Genomic DNA, 16,605 nt, shown 5'->3' with positions numbered 1-16,605 from the left:
TGTCTCAAATGTCCAATACGAGTGACTACCCTTGTTGTCTCGCATGTTATGTGTTGGAGTTGGCTTCCTTGTTTTCTCAAATCCTACAAGTATAAGTCATTTGTCCTCAGGGTCTCAGATGCTTTGCGTACGAGTCAATTTTCCTTAGTGTCTTGGTGCATTGGAGACGTGTAGCAATGTAATTCCCTAGTTTTGGCTAAAAATAACACAGTTGGTCAAAGCTAGATGAATTATTCCGAGCGAAAGGGATTTAGGACCTTCACGACACCACTAATAATTGATGAATTTTGGTTTTTAATGAGATATAATAAAATTATGGCTTAATTGCACTTTTGGTCCCCCAACTATTGTCTTCCTGCGAAAATCGTCCTCAAACTTCAAAATTAGCAAAAACGTCCTCCAAGTATACATGTCGTTGCACTTTTGGTTTGTTGTTTGCCTTCCGTGAGAAAACTAACGTGAGAAGCTGATGTGGCTCCCTCACGCGTGTCTCACATGACTTTCTTTCGAGAGCTTCATGACTGGACAAGTCACATGCTTCTCACGTGACTCTAAAAACCCCTCTTTTAAGGGATCCATGGTGAAGAATACGATGGAGGAGAGAGATGATTGTTGGAGTCTTTTAGAGTCACGTGAGAAGCAGGTGACTTGTCCAGTCATCAAGCTCTCTGAAGAAAGTCACGCGACACACGCATGAGGGAGTCACATCAACTTCTCACGTTAGTTTTGTCACGGAAGGCAAACGACAGACCAAAAGTGCAACGACATGTATACTTGGAGGACATTTTTTACTAATTTTGAAGTGTGGGGACAATTTTTGCAGGAAGGCAATACTTGGGGGACCAAAAGTGCAATTAAGCATGTCCTTCTTCTATAATTAAAGTCATAACATCATAATAAGTAAATCTATTTTATCCTTGCTGCGCCATCGATCAACATTCGATGCTATACATAAAGCCAGGAAACTCAAATAAACAATACCAAACTGGGTTAAGAATCTAAAACAAGGTGGGGCCCCAAAAATTCAACAAGTTAATGTTTTTGTCTGAATTATTGGATCATGACGTATGTAAAGTTAAATTAACAAGTTTTTTTAATTTTTTATTGCTAGTTGGAGCTCGCATCATACTAGTATTAGCAGTTTATTACTGGAGTAACATGTTTCTCTTTGAGATTCGTGCAAAGTTTGTAACTTTGATCTCCTCTGCTTGTTGGGTAGATAGCAAAACGGAAAAACAAGAAGCTTCAAGTACTACAACAGTACAACTCTTCATTCTTCCCTGCATTGAGGTTAGTACTGTGCTGTGCTGCTTCATGTTTGTCTCTATTCAAGTTGATTTAGATGAAGAATGATTCAAGTTAATTTGGTTTTATATGGGTAATCGGAGATTGCTTTTGTTGTTGGGGGTACTTGCTGTTATTTATTTACTGTTTCAGTCAATCTTGGTTCCATATGGAAATGGAAGAGCCCCATGGTCTTCACAAAAGCATTTTCCTAATTGGAATCATATCAAAGGCAATGCTTCAGAATTTTCTGAATCTTCTGGTTTCAATGCAATGGGGAAAAAAGTGCATACACCACCAATTATGGGAGATGAAACTGAGAAGGGTAATTGGATGAATGGAATGCACAGCAATGAGAAGAGGGTTTTAGTCTCTGTGAGAAACAGGTCTAATTATGTTTCTGAACTTGAGGCAAATAGAAACCGTGTTCATAGTTTACCAGAGAAGATAGGAAAAAGTTTTGGTTCCAAGAAAAGTTTTATAGAAGAGGATGGTAAGGTGGACTTTTCAGTGAAACAAAATGTGGAGAAAAAAGGGAGAATTTCTACAATTTCTCAGATGGTGAAAAATCAAAATATGGATTCAAGGGAACAACATGATAGAGCTGGTGTTGGTACCCCAGACAGAGTAACTCCATCTACTAATCTGAGCCATCCTGAAAATTCTCCCCAGAAAAATGGGCATTTTGCCTCAAATATCAGTAATGCAGTTAGTGTGACTAGAAGAAAGATGAGGTGTCTGATGCCACCCAAGTCAAGAACATTAATAGATGAGATGAATCGTATACTAGTTCGCCGCCGTGCTTCTTCTCGTGCAATGGTAATAATATCTCTTTCAATTATGAACTTGCTACCTGGACAAGTTATTGTGGTTGTTTCAATCTCGATTTCTACTCTTTGATTGCAGAGACCACGGTGGTCATCCAAACTTGACCTGGAAATTCTTGCTGCAAGGTCTGAGATTGAGCATGCTCCTATGATAACACATGACAAAGAACTTTATGCTCCTCTCTTTCGCAATCTTTCTATGTTCAAAAGGTAAGTATAATGTTGTTAAAGGAAATGTGAATTCTACTAAAGTAATACCTAGTTTTACATGCATTGGTTCAGTCACATTTTGTTCAGACCTGTTTCTCCAATTGATCCTTAAAAGGTTTGGCCTTGGCTGCTCCCCTTAGGGATTAAAAGGGGCTGGAAACAAAAAGATATTAACTTCTTGAATGACTCACTCTTTAAGTCCCTATGATTTTACTCATGCCATTGTATGCCATGTTTGGATAAGTTTCTCTTTAATCATAATCAATTTTGAAACTCAAAAGCTACTCACAGAAGTTTTTTTGCATAATTGATTATGCGTTCTGAGTCAACTGTACAAAGATTTCTTAACATGCACTTAGTACATTGAGATTCTGTAAATATGATGGGCTTCACTTGCTTGCTTCTACATGTCTTTTCTTTGTCCTTCCATATCTGTGTTATGTCTGAGCTACTATGACCTAAGTTCAAAGTCATTCAACTTTTTTATTGTTGCATTTTCAGGAGCTATGAACTCATGGAACGCACTCTCAAGGTTTACATATACAAGGAAGGAAATAAACCCATCTTTCATCAACCTATACTTAGGGGACTATATGCCTCAGAGGGTTGGTTTATGAAATTGATGGAGGAAAATAAGCATTTTGTTGTGAAGGATCCTGCAAAAGCTCACCTGTTTTATATGCCATTTAGTTCACGTATGTTACAGCACTCCCTTTATGTTCGTAACTCTCATAATCGGACAAATCTCCGTCAGTATTTGAAGGACTATACAGATACAATTTCAGCAAAATATAGATACTTTAACCGAACTGGTGGTGCAGACCATTTTCTTGCTGCTTGCCATGATTGGGTATGGTGTGTACTCTTTTTTGTTTTTTGTTTTTTGTTTTCCCCTTTATTCCACTTGAATGTTGACAATTTACTTTTCAATCCGGTTATATCATGGCCATTTTTTTTGGGACTTCATGTTCTAGAATTGACCATTTTTCGTGCATGTTTGGAAACCCTTCTACAATTGATTTTGGTGCCTGTATAAATTCTGAGAAGAAACTTCTGTGAATAGCTTCTGGATTTCATAATTGATTCCGGTGAAAGAGAAACTGATCCAAACATGCTATAAATATAAAGTGATCTGCTGGGGTGCATCTTATTTAGTTGTCTAGGACAGTTTGTACGTCATTTAATAAATTAGAAATTTGTGTAGCATCTTCATAAAACATACTTTTGTCTACACATAGCTAAAAGATTTGTAACTGGTTGTTGCAGGCTCCATATGAAACAAGGCACCACATGGAATACTGCATAAAGGCCCTCTGCATTGCTGATGTAACTCAAGGCTTTAAGATCGGAAGGGACGTTTCTCTTCCGGAAGCTCATGTCCGGTCAGCAAAAAACCCTCAGAGAGATATAGGAGGAAAGCCTCCTCATGAAAGATTCATTCTTGCTTTCTATGCCGGAAGCATGCATGGTTATTTGCGTCCCATACTACTTAAGCACTGGAAGGACAAAGACCCTGACATGAAGATATTTGGCCCAATGCCTCCTGGTGTTGCAAGCAAAATGAGCTACATGCAGCACATGAAGACTAGCAAGTACTGCATATGCCCTAAAGGGTATGAGGTCAATAGTCCAAGGATTGTTGAAGCCATGTTTTACGAGTGTGTGCCAGTGATAATATCTGACAACTTTGTGCCACCTTTTTTTGAGGTTTTAAATTGGGATGCGTTCTCAATAATCCTTGCAGAGAAAGATATTCCCAACTTGAGAAACATTCTTCTTTCAGTGCCTGAAGAGAAGTATCTGAAGTTGCAACTTGGGGTCAGAAGGGTTCAGAAGCATTTTTTGTGGCATAAAAATCCCTTGAAGCATGACCTCTTCCACATGACCCTTCACTCAATTTGGTATAATAGAGTGTTTCAAATCAAAGTGAGAAAATAATGCATGAGTCTTCTGAACTAGAAAGCAGAAGCACATATTGACAAAGAGCATATGAACAGAAACCAAGACTTAACCATGCGAGACACAACTGCTGAAGCTGTAGAGGGAGCTTTTGATTATGAGAACTTGAGAAAGAACATGGTTGGACTAGTAATTTGAATTCACTGTCCTAGTTTGTTGCGAGTCCCGAATGTATCAAAAAGAAAATGTTATCGGATCATGTTACATCTTAGTAATCTTACTCTTCATTTTCATTGATTATAAATGAGTGGGACTTCATCACAGATCTATGAAAATTTATAAAGTGAACCAACAAGATCATGAGCAATACTATAGAAGCATACTACCTTTGAAAATTAGAATAAAATCTTATTCATCAAGTGTTAAAGCTTACTTATCAAGTTGTATATATTTAGTTTCTTTAAGTAATATCTCGGGTTTGAGTTTTGTGTGAATTTGGATCTTCTGCTTCTGCAGGCTGCAGCCGACAAATAACCATAATTTTTTTAATTTAGACTGGTTTCCAACCATTAATTGTGAAAATCAATGGCTATGATTGTGCAGTAGAGAATATCTGCGGCAGAGGATTTAAATTCACCTTGTGTATTGGAAAACTCCACCAAAATATAAATGTTCTACTCGAACAAAATTACCTTCCGGAAAAGATGCTTATGGTTAAACTAAAAAGTTTAGTTAATCAACATGACAAGCAAGAATAGTTTGCTGATTACTATGTTTAGAAATAGCGTGTAGAACTTTTCTTATTCAGCATCATCTCTATGGTGCTTGCTTGCCACCTCATGTAAGAGAAAGCAGAGCTGAGATAAACATGTTATTCTCCTCCTCAAGAAAACTAGGGAAGATGAAATGTGCATGTCCACGAAGGCCATGCTCTTTTCCGATTTTGCTCCCATCACTGCACGTGTCCCCATCCAGCAAGCATCCCTGTCTTATCCACTCCACTGGGCTTATGTTATGAGATTTAGGTCCCACATCGATTTGACTAAACTTGCTTCATCTATAAATCTTGCACCTTTGGAGAAAGAAAGAAAAAAAGGCCCTTCTTGTGGTTCTTATGATCCACAAAGGCTTTTTCAAATATCTGCAAACTAACCCCTTGTCCATTAAGTGCGGTTTCTGAAGCTAGAATCAATTATAGTGAGAAGTTTATGCAAGTAGTCATTAGTTGATTCTGATGAAATAGAAACTGATTCAAACATGGTATAAATATTGTCATTTAGCAAGTAAGGAAGGTAAGTCAGTACTTATAATTAGCTTATGATTTATATATTTCTTTAGGCAATAGGGAGAAACTCTAATTAATGATAGTCATAGTGTTTAGCTCCTCTAGTTCCTTGTTAAATTTTGTCAGAGATCATAAGAATGAATTGCTTATAGCTTTAGCTTGATCATCAATCACTCAGAAGTTTATTTTTGCCACATACATTTAGGTGTAATTTTTGTAACATGACTCTCAAATCTGACATGGTTCCTCATTTCAGACACATGGAAATGATGTGATTGGATGATGATGATAATTCATGGATCAAATACTCACAAGTCTTTCAAGATTGACAAGTTATATTAGTAATAGATTTATACAATTTATAGGTGAGTTCTTGATTTGGTCTCTACATGCTTCTTTTCACCATAGCATATTACACAAATATATAAAGCTATGATTTTCCAATTATTATTTTCTACATGAAGTTTATTATTAAACATAACATCGCAATATTTTCCATGATGCCAATGCTGCAGAGGAACTAGTACTTAGAGATGCAATTAGGTGGACAGAGAGTTTGACGGGCACTCCGGTGTTCATCTCGGTAGAACTCAGTTCCGAAGGTTACACCGGAAACACATCCTGGCAGCCTCCTCAAGTTGGAAGTGAAAACCATGGCTGTGAAAGAAGAGACTTTAACAAGAGTAATGAACTGTATGTAGATACAAGATCTATAATCCCAAATGCAAGTTATATCTCAGAAGTTGTTCCTTCATTTTTATTAAAAAGGTAAATCCTTCATGCTTAACTACACTACAATGTAACAACAATACAATATGAATTGAAATTTGAGTCTAGATGTTCAAATTAGATGAAGTTAAATGATCTATTTGTTTATTTTTAATTTCAAACTTTTTTGCAAGAATTGTTCATTCTGTTTTAATTCTTTGAAAAATAACATTTTGCATCTATATAATTGCTATTGATTATCCTCATCTGTGTGCAGTTTGACACTCCCATTACTTGGTGTACAATATGCTTGGAGTTTGGGAATGGCCCCATGGAGATATTATTTCTCATGCATTAGATGTGCTTATGTTCACATTCATAGGTAACACAAGCAGATTTATGGAAACAAACTGATGAGGATGATTATTTGAAATTTCTTATTGCAGAATTCACTTAGTTCTTAGTCTAATGACAGCGTATTTTTCAAAAATCAATTTTAGCACCCAGAAGCTACTCACTAAAGCTTCTCCTCAGAATTGATTTTGGTTTTAGAGTAAATTTTAGAAAGATTTTCAAGTTCTGATTCACATCTCTTAACCAGAAAGAGTTTTTGAATAGATAGTTGATAATTATTAGCATTTCTCAGAACTGCAACTCGTCTGTTGAAAACCTTGCGCGGTTCTTCTGATGATATCGGGTGGTTGCAGCGTGATCCTGAAATGCCTCCTGTACAGGATGAAACTTCAAGATTCTTGGAATTGCTGTCAGACATAAGGTCCCCAATTTTTTTATAAGGTTTATATTCAAATGAACTAGACAACATATTTCTTTCTGTAATGCTAATTTTCCTTCTAAAGAACATCATTTTCTTGCTGATTCTTTCATATGTAACATTTGGTACTGTTGAACTTCAGATAGAACTTATTCCCAATTTCATATGACCATGTTGTCTACTTCTCTTTAAGTTTCACATTATCTAAGATCATGGTATTGCTTGTTTTGTTTCTTTTCATATAATCATATGACAGTTTTTTGAATCAGAGCTATAATTGAGATGTTTACTTTATTTTAAAATTATGCTTCCCATGAAGTCAAAATATAGTTGATTTCTTGTTCATTTTTCTTTAGGAGAATTTGTTACATAATGTTTTTGGGTTTTATTTTACAGGAATGGAAAGCACTCACTACCTGATTCATTTGTATATCTGCTGGTTCCAGGTATGACAATGATATGTTACCTATAGTGTGTGTTTGAATACCAAACAGACTTTCATCCAAATCTATAAGAAGAATTTCGCTTACTTTTTATCTTGCAGTGAGTGTTAACTTCCGTTTGTACGGATAACAACAAGTTTCTGAACATTGTCGTACATCTGCTGTTGAGATTAATGTAGATGTCCATTTTGTTAAGATCGGAACTTTCACATGTTACAGGTCTCTTTAGCAATCATGGACCCTTGTATTTTGTTGACACAAAGAAGTTCTTTTCAAAGATGGGTCTAGCCTGTCATATTGCAAAAGTTCATAGTGAGGTAATTGATCATTAGTTTATAGTTTATAGCTTCATATATATTAGATTATCAGTCAACCAATTTTAACCAATTCAAAAAAAAAATCCATTTTACATTTCAAAACATGACCCTATTCTTCTTCTTCTAAATTTCCAATATATATTTGTTTCTGTTTCAAGGCATCAGTAGAACACAATGCCTCAGAACTCAAGCTATATATTGAGGAGATATACTGGGGATCTGGCAAACCTGTCATGCTACTGGGACACAGTAAAGGTGGGATTGATGCTGCAGCTGCATTGTCTCTTTATTGGTCGGACCTGAAGGACAAAGTTGCTGGTTTGGCACTGGTTCAGAGTCCATACGGCGGCACCCCCATCGCTTCCGATATTCTCCGTGAAGGCCAGATCGGTGACAAAGAAACCCGCAGGATCTTGGAACTTTTAATATGCAAAATAATCAAGGTAATCATTTCCTCTGCTATAAAGTGAGCTTGTGTGTTTCACTTTAGATCATCATATCCTCAAGATTGTTAGGATCCAATTGCAATGTTCTGCCTTAATCCCACATTAAAAGTATGAAATTCTAGCATAAGTTTCATAACACCTTGGTGTGGGAATTTTGTCCCACATTGAAATTGAAAGTGCTATATTCTAGTTCTGGTGAGTTTTATTAGTCCTTTGGGATGGTTATTAGTCCCACATCGTAAGTGTAGTAGTCTAGCGTGGGTTTTATTAATTGTTCGGTGTGGGACTTGAGTCCCAGATTACTTATGAGATTCTATTTTGAACTTTGGTTTGGTTTCCTAATCTTTGTCAAGGATGAAATTTGATATTTATGAGGAACATTATTAGCCAATTGTATCTGATTTGATCATTTTGTGGACACACACATCCAAGTCCACATTGTTAAATTCTAATTGTGAGTTATGTATGTCAGGGTGACATGCAGGCATTGGAGGATCTCACATATGAGAAGAGGAAAGAGTTCATCATGAAGCACAAGCTCCCCTTGGATATTCCTCTACTCTCCTTCCATTCTGAAGCGAGCATTGCCCCTGCAGTTTTCGCAACAATGACTCAGATAGCTCATGCCGAAGTCCCACCACTCCTACCAAAATTCAGGACCACAGAGCCCGACTCGTTAGTTGAATCGCTACGAGTTCCGGTATTGGTGCCTATATCTGCTGCTATGGCTGTCTGTGCTCTCCACCTGCAGCTGAGATATGGAGAAAAAAGCGATGGCCTAGTGACATGCCGCGACGCTGAAGTTCCGGGATCAGTTGTTGTGAGGCCCAAAATGAAGCTTGATCATACCTGGATGGTGTACTCTTCAAAGAAGAAGAATCCTGATGAACCTGATGCTCGTGAAATGTGTGAAGCTCTATTGACTTTACTTGTAGAGCTTGGTAAAAATACCAAAAGGGAAGTGCATCAAGTTTCATAGTGAGATCTAATTCAATGCCTCTTAAACCCATGTTATCTAAAATTTTGTTCAGCTTAATTGTAAACATTTTTAATACTACACATTCATTTTGTCTGGAAATTTTATATAAGTAATGGTAAAGCAATAAATAAACAAAGGAAATAATTGACAACAATTTAACAATCTAACCAATTTAATTTTCATCCGAGTATTTTCTTATTTATTTTAACAACCCCAGCTCCAACAAAAAAATACAATGATTCTTAATGAAACATTTAATCCCAAGCAGTAAATTGAAAAAATAGTAAATTTTAGACTAGAATTGCGGTGTCCTTCAAAGAAGGACACCTCCAAAAATATAGGCGTATGCCGCTTAGCGTGACATGCACACGGTATTCTTTAGTAAAAGGCGAAAGAATAGTTCGCTCTGTGCATAACACACGGCGCCGTGCATTAACATTTCGTTAGCTTTATTTATTTATAATGAAGGAACTAGGCTACTGTAACTACTCTACCCGATGTGGGCTTTAATAGATAACACTTTTCTTTGCATAGTTGCTTCAGCGTTTTTCAGTCAGGACACTGAAGCGAATCTCCATTCTCACAAAGTGTTCCTATCGTATTATTTGCGTCTCTCACCTTTCTCTGCAATGTTGCTTCGTTCTTACTAAGTGGCGTAGTATTGTTGTTAGAACTTATAAGTAAACCAATGCTTTTCAATTATAATCATGTTTGATGATGCACCAGTAGACAAAAAAAAAAAAAACCTTCCAAAACTTCACTTCTGTTCTGTATGCTTCTAGTACGGGATGAAACTTCCGGGTTCTTGGAATTATAATCATGTTTGCTCCGTCAGCGCCTTCTTCGCTAACTCCAGCTTAGCGCGCAATGTTGCGAGCTCCGACTCCTTAGCAACCAGCATCTCACCTCTGGCGATCAGGTCCTTCTCAGCTTGCTCTTTTTCCTTCTTGCAAGCTTGAAGACTTGCGTCAAGATCATCCGCTTCTTCCTTCATCAGCACCAGCTGATCCTCCAGTTCGCCGATTTTAATCCCCGCTGTGCCAATCATCTTGTCGGCATAGACTTTGTCTTTTCCTGCCTGTGTCGCCAGTTTGTCGAAACGCTTTTCCCAAGCAGCGGCGGCTTCTTGATGCTTAGCACTCTCGACCTTCAACCGCTCAGCTTCAACGGCGGCGGCGTTGAACTTCTCAAACGCGTGGGCAAAGATGCACCCAGCACGTAAAAGACTGGCAAGGGTTTCCTCCTTAGTCTCGTTGATGCCTCGGCTCAACACTTCTTTTTCTATGGCGTCGTGGTTGAGGCCAGTGAGCAGGAATTCTGAGGGTTCGATGGCGTTAGGGAGCATATTGTAATAGCTTGAAGAGCCGCCCTCGGGAGCAGGAGCTTGCTCAATCCGGGCTGCTTCAGAGGTAATGGTGGCGCCAGGGCAGGATCTTTCCTCTTGATGAGGCGGGGAGAGCATGGAGCCCCCATCATTTGTTGGGGGTGGGCTAGGTGGTGCGTCCTGGTGGGTGGGAGATTTCGGTGTTTCATTTTCTTTTTCTTTCTCCCCAGCAGGAGTATCGGAAGACGCAGCAGCATTGGTGGCAGCGGGTTTCTCAGCAGCCGGAGATTGGGAAATGTTGGTGTTTGTGTCAGCGGAGGAGGCTATGGCACCGGAGGAGGCGATTGTGGCGCCAGCGGTGGACTCGGCGCCAGCAGTGGACTCGGCGGCGGCAGTGGCAGAAGTAGGAGCCGGGACGGTGGTTGTCTCGGTGACCGCGGCGACGGAGGCTTCAGCGACATTTTTGCCTTTAGGCGCAGCAGCAGTGGAGGTCTGAGCGCCAGGGTTGGAGGTGCCGGCGCCGGAGGAGGCTTTGACCAATTTTCTCCTCTTGGGAGCTTTGGCGCCCTCAGCTTGGTTCTCGGCACCGCCCCGCTTTTTCACGTCGCCCTCAGTGTTGAACTTTGGGGAAAAGCGAGCCATTCTCCTCTCGCGGGCTTTCAGGAGCTCGGCGTTCGTGAAATTCATATCCTCTGCAACAATAAAAAACATCAGTGACAACTCAGAAGACGAGAAAAGAAGGTGTCGATAAGAAAACCAAGCTATGGACAACCTAGGTATTTGGGAGTCCTTGAGTGGTCAGCGCCCTCAAGGACTGTTGAGCAGTCAAGGATGGGGAGCGGGGCAAGGAGATTCAGAAAAGCTTTGTCGTTGGGGGACAAGGATTCCTCTGAGGGATCAGTAATCCCATTAGGCTTCTCCGTCCAGTAAAGAGGGAAAAGGGCGGTCCCATCCCTAAGGGTAAAGGCCTCTGGATAGGCAGGGTGAACCGCCACGCGAAAGTACTTCCGCGCGAAGGAGGACTTCACGTTACTTTTGTGGGGATTCAAGCACTTCCGGCCGGCTCGGGCCTTTAAGGAAATCCATCCTCTGTTTTTGATGGACTTGGGGTCAACATCGTAGAGGTAGAAGAAACTTGTGGGAGAGGGGGCGATGCCAACTGCGGCGCATAAGATTTCAAAACACCGAATGAAGGCCCAGGCGTTGGGGTGGAGTTGGCAGGGAGCCGCGTTGATGTCGCGGAGGACGGTTTGGACGAAGGGCGAGAAAGGAAGCCTGATGTCAAGCTCGCTAAACATGTATTCATACGCAAAGAAAAAGTGGGATCTCTTTACGTCGCCGTTTGGCTTATGAAGCCAGGGGCGATCCCCGGGACTGCAAATCCAGATCCTGAGTTTGGCGTTAAACTCATCGTCATTGGACAAGCCACCCAGGGAGTTCACGAATTGCACAATGAGATCGCTATCTTGAAAGATGGAGGGTTGGTCTATAGCCTCGTGTTTGGGGGCTACTTGGACTGGAAGGGGCAGAGTGGCGTAGGTTTTTAGTCGGTAAGCAGGGATCTCCGGAACCTCTAAACGGAGGCCGTCGGCGGCGGTGGAATCAGGGTCGCTTTTGGAGGAGGAAGAGGAGTGATTAGGGGAGGTAGGGTTTGAAGCCATTTTTAGAAGGCAGCGAAGTGAAAGAAAGGAAAAGATGAGTATGTGTATGATGCAGAGATAAGGACAGTGGGACTCACCGGAGTAAGATGTGAAGAGTGGGTAGCGGAAGGGGTGATAAGCGATGGCTCCGGAACGGAAGTTGGCAGAAGGAGTCTGGTAAGCGATTAGGGAGGTGAAGAGGGGTTTCGGAAAGGGGTGATGGTAGGAAAGAAGGGTTTTTATAGGGAAAGGAGGGAGTCTGGAAGGGTGACGCGTGTTGGACGCGTGTGGAAGGTTGGAAGTCATGATGGTTTTGGGAAGGTGGGTCGCGTGTAATGGGGAGTTACTGCGCACGATGGGACGGTTATGAAAAGGTGAAGTGACGGTTCCGGAGAAAGAGGGAAATTGATGTAACTGACACATCACGTGGGGCAGTCACGTGGGGCAGTTAGGGATTTGAAAGAGTTTTGAAATAAGGGAAAGCGCGAAAGGCCTCGCCACTGAAGAAACCAAACGCTATCGCCTGACAGGTGATACTAGCAACAAAGTTTAGTCGCTCCGGAATGATGCCCGCCGGCGAACGATCATGTACCTGCTCCAGCTAATCGCCAGCACGGAGCAATCGCTCTCGCCGCTTGTGGACTTGTGGACTTGCCGGCTCGGGTTGCTCGCCAAGTCAGTGGACTGGGTGGCTAAAGATGTTAGTTCCCTTTTGCTCACGCCATGTTGGCGATATAGTTTACCACACTTTTCTCAAGTCATGTTGACAGCTTAGATCCCAGTGTACAATAGGACGCATGTAAAGGCATTTAAAAGACACACTTAGCTCTCATACTTCGAGCTCGGTGTCTTGTGGACTAGTGGACTGGACGAGCCCCTAGAGGGCAACGCCCAGCATGTAGCCCGCCCTGTGGCGGGGCCCTGGCCTTAAAATTGGGCCTTGATCTCGGAGGCCCAATTGGCCCAATAGGTAGTACCCAAGCTCTATAAATAGGAGGTAGTTACCAATTGGAAGGGACTTTTGCTCATTTGATAAAATCATACATGAAATTCAGCATTCTCTCTCTAGCGCAATTCTCCACTCTCTAGGTACTATACCTTTCATCAATGTTCATTGCAAGAACATGTTCCTATCGTATTATTTGCGTCTCTCACCTTTCTCTGCAATGTTGCTTCGTTCTTACTAAGTGGCGTAGTATTGTTGTTAGAACTTATAAGTAAACCAATGCTTTTCAATTATAATCATGTTTGATGATGCACCAGTAGACAAAAAAAAAAAAAAAACCTTCCAAAACTTCACTTCTGTTCTGTATGCTTCTAGTACGGGATGAAACTTCCGGGTGTAGGTTTCTAACAAATAAGGATTTGTTCCTAACATGCTTTTCTACCCATATAGAAAATAGGAGCATAATCCTAAACCACACTTGATTAACCCATACCCGAAAAACATAATGAAGATCTAGAGCGGAAGCGTACCTGAATGAGCCATGGGAATCGCTGAAGGATCTGGGGTTGTGATCTTCCAATTGTAGATCACCCTTAGGGTTTCCTGATGTTTTCCTCTGATGGGGATGAAGAGAAACTTTTCACGTTACTGTGTTGTTGTCTACAATTGGGGACCATAACCCTATAAGTAACTGCATCAGTTACAATTCTGTTTTCAATATTTCTAATTTGGCCCCTCATCAAATTAGAATATTGCCTTATGGTATCTGCACAATACCTTTTCATAACACATATGCCCTTAGCCATAAGATCAATATTAAATAGACCACTTTAGTTTTGGCTAATTAAATAATGGCCCTAACACAATTAGAAGTTACATTTGTGACCCAAAATTCTAACAATCTCCCACTGGTCACATATGTAACTCTACACATGTGTTAGACTTTATGAGCTCAAAAATGCCATTATATACCTTGAGCATATCCAAATAATCTCGTCCATTAGCCATGCCAGTACATAGAACCAAAGTGATTTTCGTTATATCAATCATAACTAAACCCATCAATGATTACTAGTACTGACATAACTAAATGACATAGATTCATTATGAAATGTGCAGCATGAAAATCACAAGAAGGTGGCCTGTACTTGTCAATTTTCAACTGGTCCTACTTTACTTTAGTGAGATCATTCAATAACCTTATTGTACAAAGCATAAATAACAGAATATCAAACTTTATAATTAACCAAAAAATATCCAAATACTAGAGTATGCATGCATAATACCAAACATAGAACACAAAATTTATATATGAGTAACTCCCACTAAACTAAGCATTCCTCACACTGCAAAACACCCATGTGAGCAGTGTGCTCATGAAAGACCTTAGGCGGAAGACCTTTTGTAAGAGGATCCGCTATCATGGAGTTTGTCCCTATGTGTTCTATAGAAATCTGTCCACTTTGTACCCTTTCCTTAACAACTAGGAACTTGATGTCAATATGTTTTGACTTGGTCGAGCTCCTATTATTGTTGGAAAATAAGACGGCTGATTTATTGTCACAGTATAACTTAAGCGGTCTTTCAATTCCTTCCACAATTCGCAGCCCAGTGACAAGATTCCTCAGCCAAATCCCATGGTTAGATGCCTCAAAACAAGCTACAAATTCTGCTGCCATGGTGGATGAAGCTATGAGAGTTTGCTTGGCACTACGCCAAGAAACTGCACCACCAGCCAACATGTAGATATAGCCTGAAGTGGATCTCTTACTATCTTGGCATCCAGCAAAATCAGAGTCAGAATATCCAATGATCTCCAATTGGTCTGACCTCCTATATGTGAGTATATAATCTTTTGTTCTCTGTAAATACCTCATAGCCCTTTTGGCTGCTTTCCAATGATCCATTCCTGGATTGCTCAAATATCTGCCTAACATCCCAACTATGAACGCTATATCTGGACGCGTACAAACTTGGGCATACATAAGACTCCCTACAGCTGATGCATAAGGAATCTTTTGCATTTCCTGAATTTCTAAGTTTCCTTCTGGGCATTGACTGAGACTAAATTTGTCTCCCTTAGCAACTGGAGTATCCCCTGATGTACAATTCTGCATGCCAAACCTTTTAAGTACCTTTTCGATATAGCTCCTTTGTGACAATCCCAGAATACCCCGAGATCGGTCTCGGTGTATCTGAATTCCTAATACAAAGGAAGCGTCACCAAGATCTTTCATTTCAAATTTTCTTGATAGAAATCTCTTGGTTTCGTGCAACATGCCTATATCATTAGTGGCAAGCAGTATGTCATCAACATACAGAACCAGGAAAATATATTTGCTCCCACTGAATTTGTGATACACACAATCTTCAACAACATTCACCTCAAAACCGAATGAGAGAATTACTTCATGAAATTTGTGGTACCACTGACGAGATGCCTGCTTTAGTCCATAAATGGATTTTGTCAATTTGCAAACCGTATTCTTTGGGTCTCCTGACACAAAGTTTTCTGGTTGTACCATATAGATTGTCTCATCAATGTTTCCATTGAGAAACGCTGTCTTGACATCCATTTGATGGAGTTCCAAATCATAATGTGCAACAAGAGCCATGATTGTCCTAAAAGAGTCTTTCGATGAAACTGGAGAGAAAGTCTCTTTAAAGTCAATCCCTTCCTTTTGAGTATAACCCTTAGCCACAAGACGAGCCTTATACCTCTCCACATTACCATTAGAATCCCGCTTGGTCTTAAATATCCATTTGCAACCAATGGGTTTCACACCTTCCGGTAATGGGACAAGTTCCCAAACCTTATTGTCTTGCATGGACTTATACTCTTCCTTCATTGCTTCAATCCACTTTTCAGAGTTGGAATCCTGCATGGCTTGCTGGAAGTTGATTGGATCAGCTTCCATCATACCATTATTTTCCTCATGTTCTTGGAGAAAGACTATGTAATCATCTGGAATAGCATTTCTCTTTTCTCTAGTGGATCTCCGCAAAGGTATTGGTTCTTGTAACACTTGTTCTTGAGGATCTTGAGTTTGTTCTTCATGAACCACCATATCATCTTGAGTAGGAGGAGATTCAACAACAATGTCTTGTAGAGGTTCCGTACTTGCTTCATCAGAAGCAACTGTATGAATCAGTTTTGGAATTGTTACCGACTCTTCCTCTAAAGCAAAGTCCCTAATCTTGTTCTCCCCTCCAAACTCAATTTCCTCAAAGAACATGGCTGTTCCCGTCTCAAAAATTGTCTTTAATTTGGGATCATAAAATTTATAGCCCCTGGATCTTTCAGAATAACCAATAAAGTAGCTGCTCACTGTTCGGGATTCCAATTTCTTTTCATTTGGCCTATAAGGCCTTGCCTCAGATGGACATCCCCATACATGAAAATGTTTCAAACTAGGCTTTCGCCCAGTCCAAAGCTCATAAGGTGTTTTGGCAGCTGCTTTAGTTGGCACTCTATTTAGAATGTAAGCTGCAGTCTTTAGTGCCTCTCCCCAGAGTGACTCTGGC

General features: G+C 40.3%; 2 protein-coding genes and 1 non-coding gene across 5 annotated transcripts; 2 read left to right on the top strand and 1 right to left on the bottom strand.

Annotated features, from left to right (window-relative positions):
* The first annotated feature begins 1,156 nt into the window (after positions 1-1,156).
* On the top strand, positions 1,157-4,543 carry LOC130713714 (probable glycosyltransferase At3g07620). Its single transcript, XM_057563513.1, has 4 exons — positions 1,157-2,103; positions 2,191-2,321; positions 2,823-3,171; positions 3,588-4,543. Exons 1-4 carry the CDS (start codon positions 1,375-1,377, stop codon positions 4,257-4,259), a joined length of 1,881 nt encoding a protein of 626 aa, XP_057419496.1. The 5' UTR covers positions 1,157-1,374; the 3' UTR covers positions 4,260-4,543.
* Positions 4,544-5,047: 504 nt separating this feature from the next.
* On the top strand, positions 5,048-9,269 carry LOC130715859 (uncharacterized). Of its 3 annotated transcripts, none has more exons than XM_057566008.1 (9): positions 5,048-5,245; positions 5,762-5,870; positions 6,021-6,273; positions 6,491-6,595; positions 6,860-6,988; positions 7,382-7,431; positions 7,648-7,745; positions 7,904-8,188; positions 8,664-9,269. In XM_057566008.1, the coding sequence occupies exons 2-9, from the start codon at positions 5,801-5,803 to the stop codon at positions 9,168-9,170; spliced, it is 1,497 nt and encodes a 498-aa protein (XP_057421991.1). In that variant the 5' UTR covers positions 5,048-5,245; positions 5,762-5,800; the 3' UTR covers positions 9,171-9,269. The 3 variants fall into 3 exon arrangements, with proteins under 3 accessions (XP_057421991.1, XP_057421990.1, XP_057421992.1); XM_057566007.1 differs by lacking the exon at positions 5,048-5,245 and adding an exon at positions 5,261-5,512; XM_057566009.1 differs by lacking the exons at positions 5,048-5,245; positions 6,860-6,988 and adding an exon at positions 5,261-5,512.
* Positions 9,270-9,476: 207 nt separating this feature from the next.
* On the bottom strand, positions 9,477-9,596 carry LOC130716391 (U5 spliceosomal RNA). The gene has a single exon (XR_009012007.1). It is a non-coding gene; the product is annotated as a U5 spliceosomal RNA (small nuclear RNA).
* Between the last annotated feature and the right edge of the window lie 7,009 nt (positions 9,597-16,605).

Source organism: Lotus japonicus, chromosome 4, assembly GCF_012489685.1.
Source record: "Lotus japonicus ecotype B-129 chromosome 4, LjGifu_v1.2".
Taxonomy (NCBI): domain Eukaryota; kingdom Viridiplantae; phylum Streptophyta; class Magnoliopsida; order Fabales; family Fabaceae; genus Lotus; species Lotus japonicus.
This window is presented reverse-complemented; position numbering and strand designations above follow the sequence as displayed.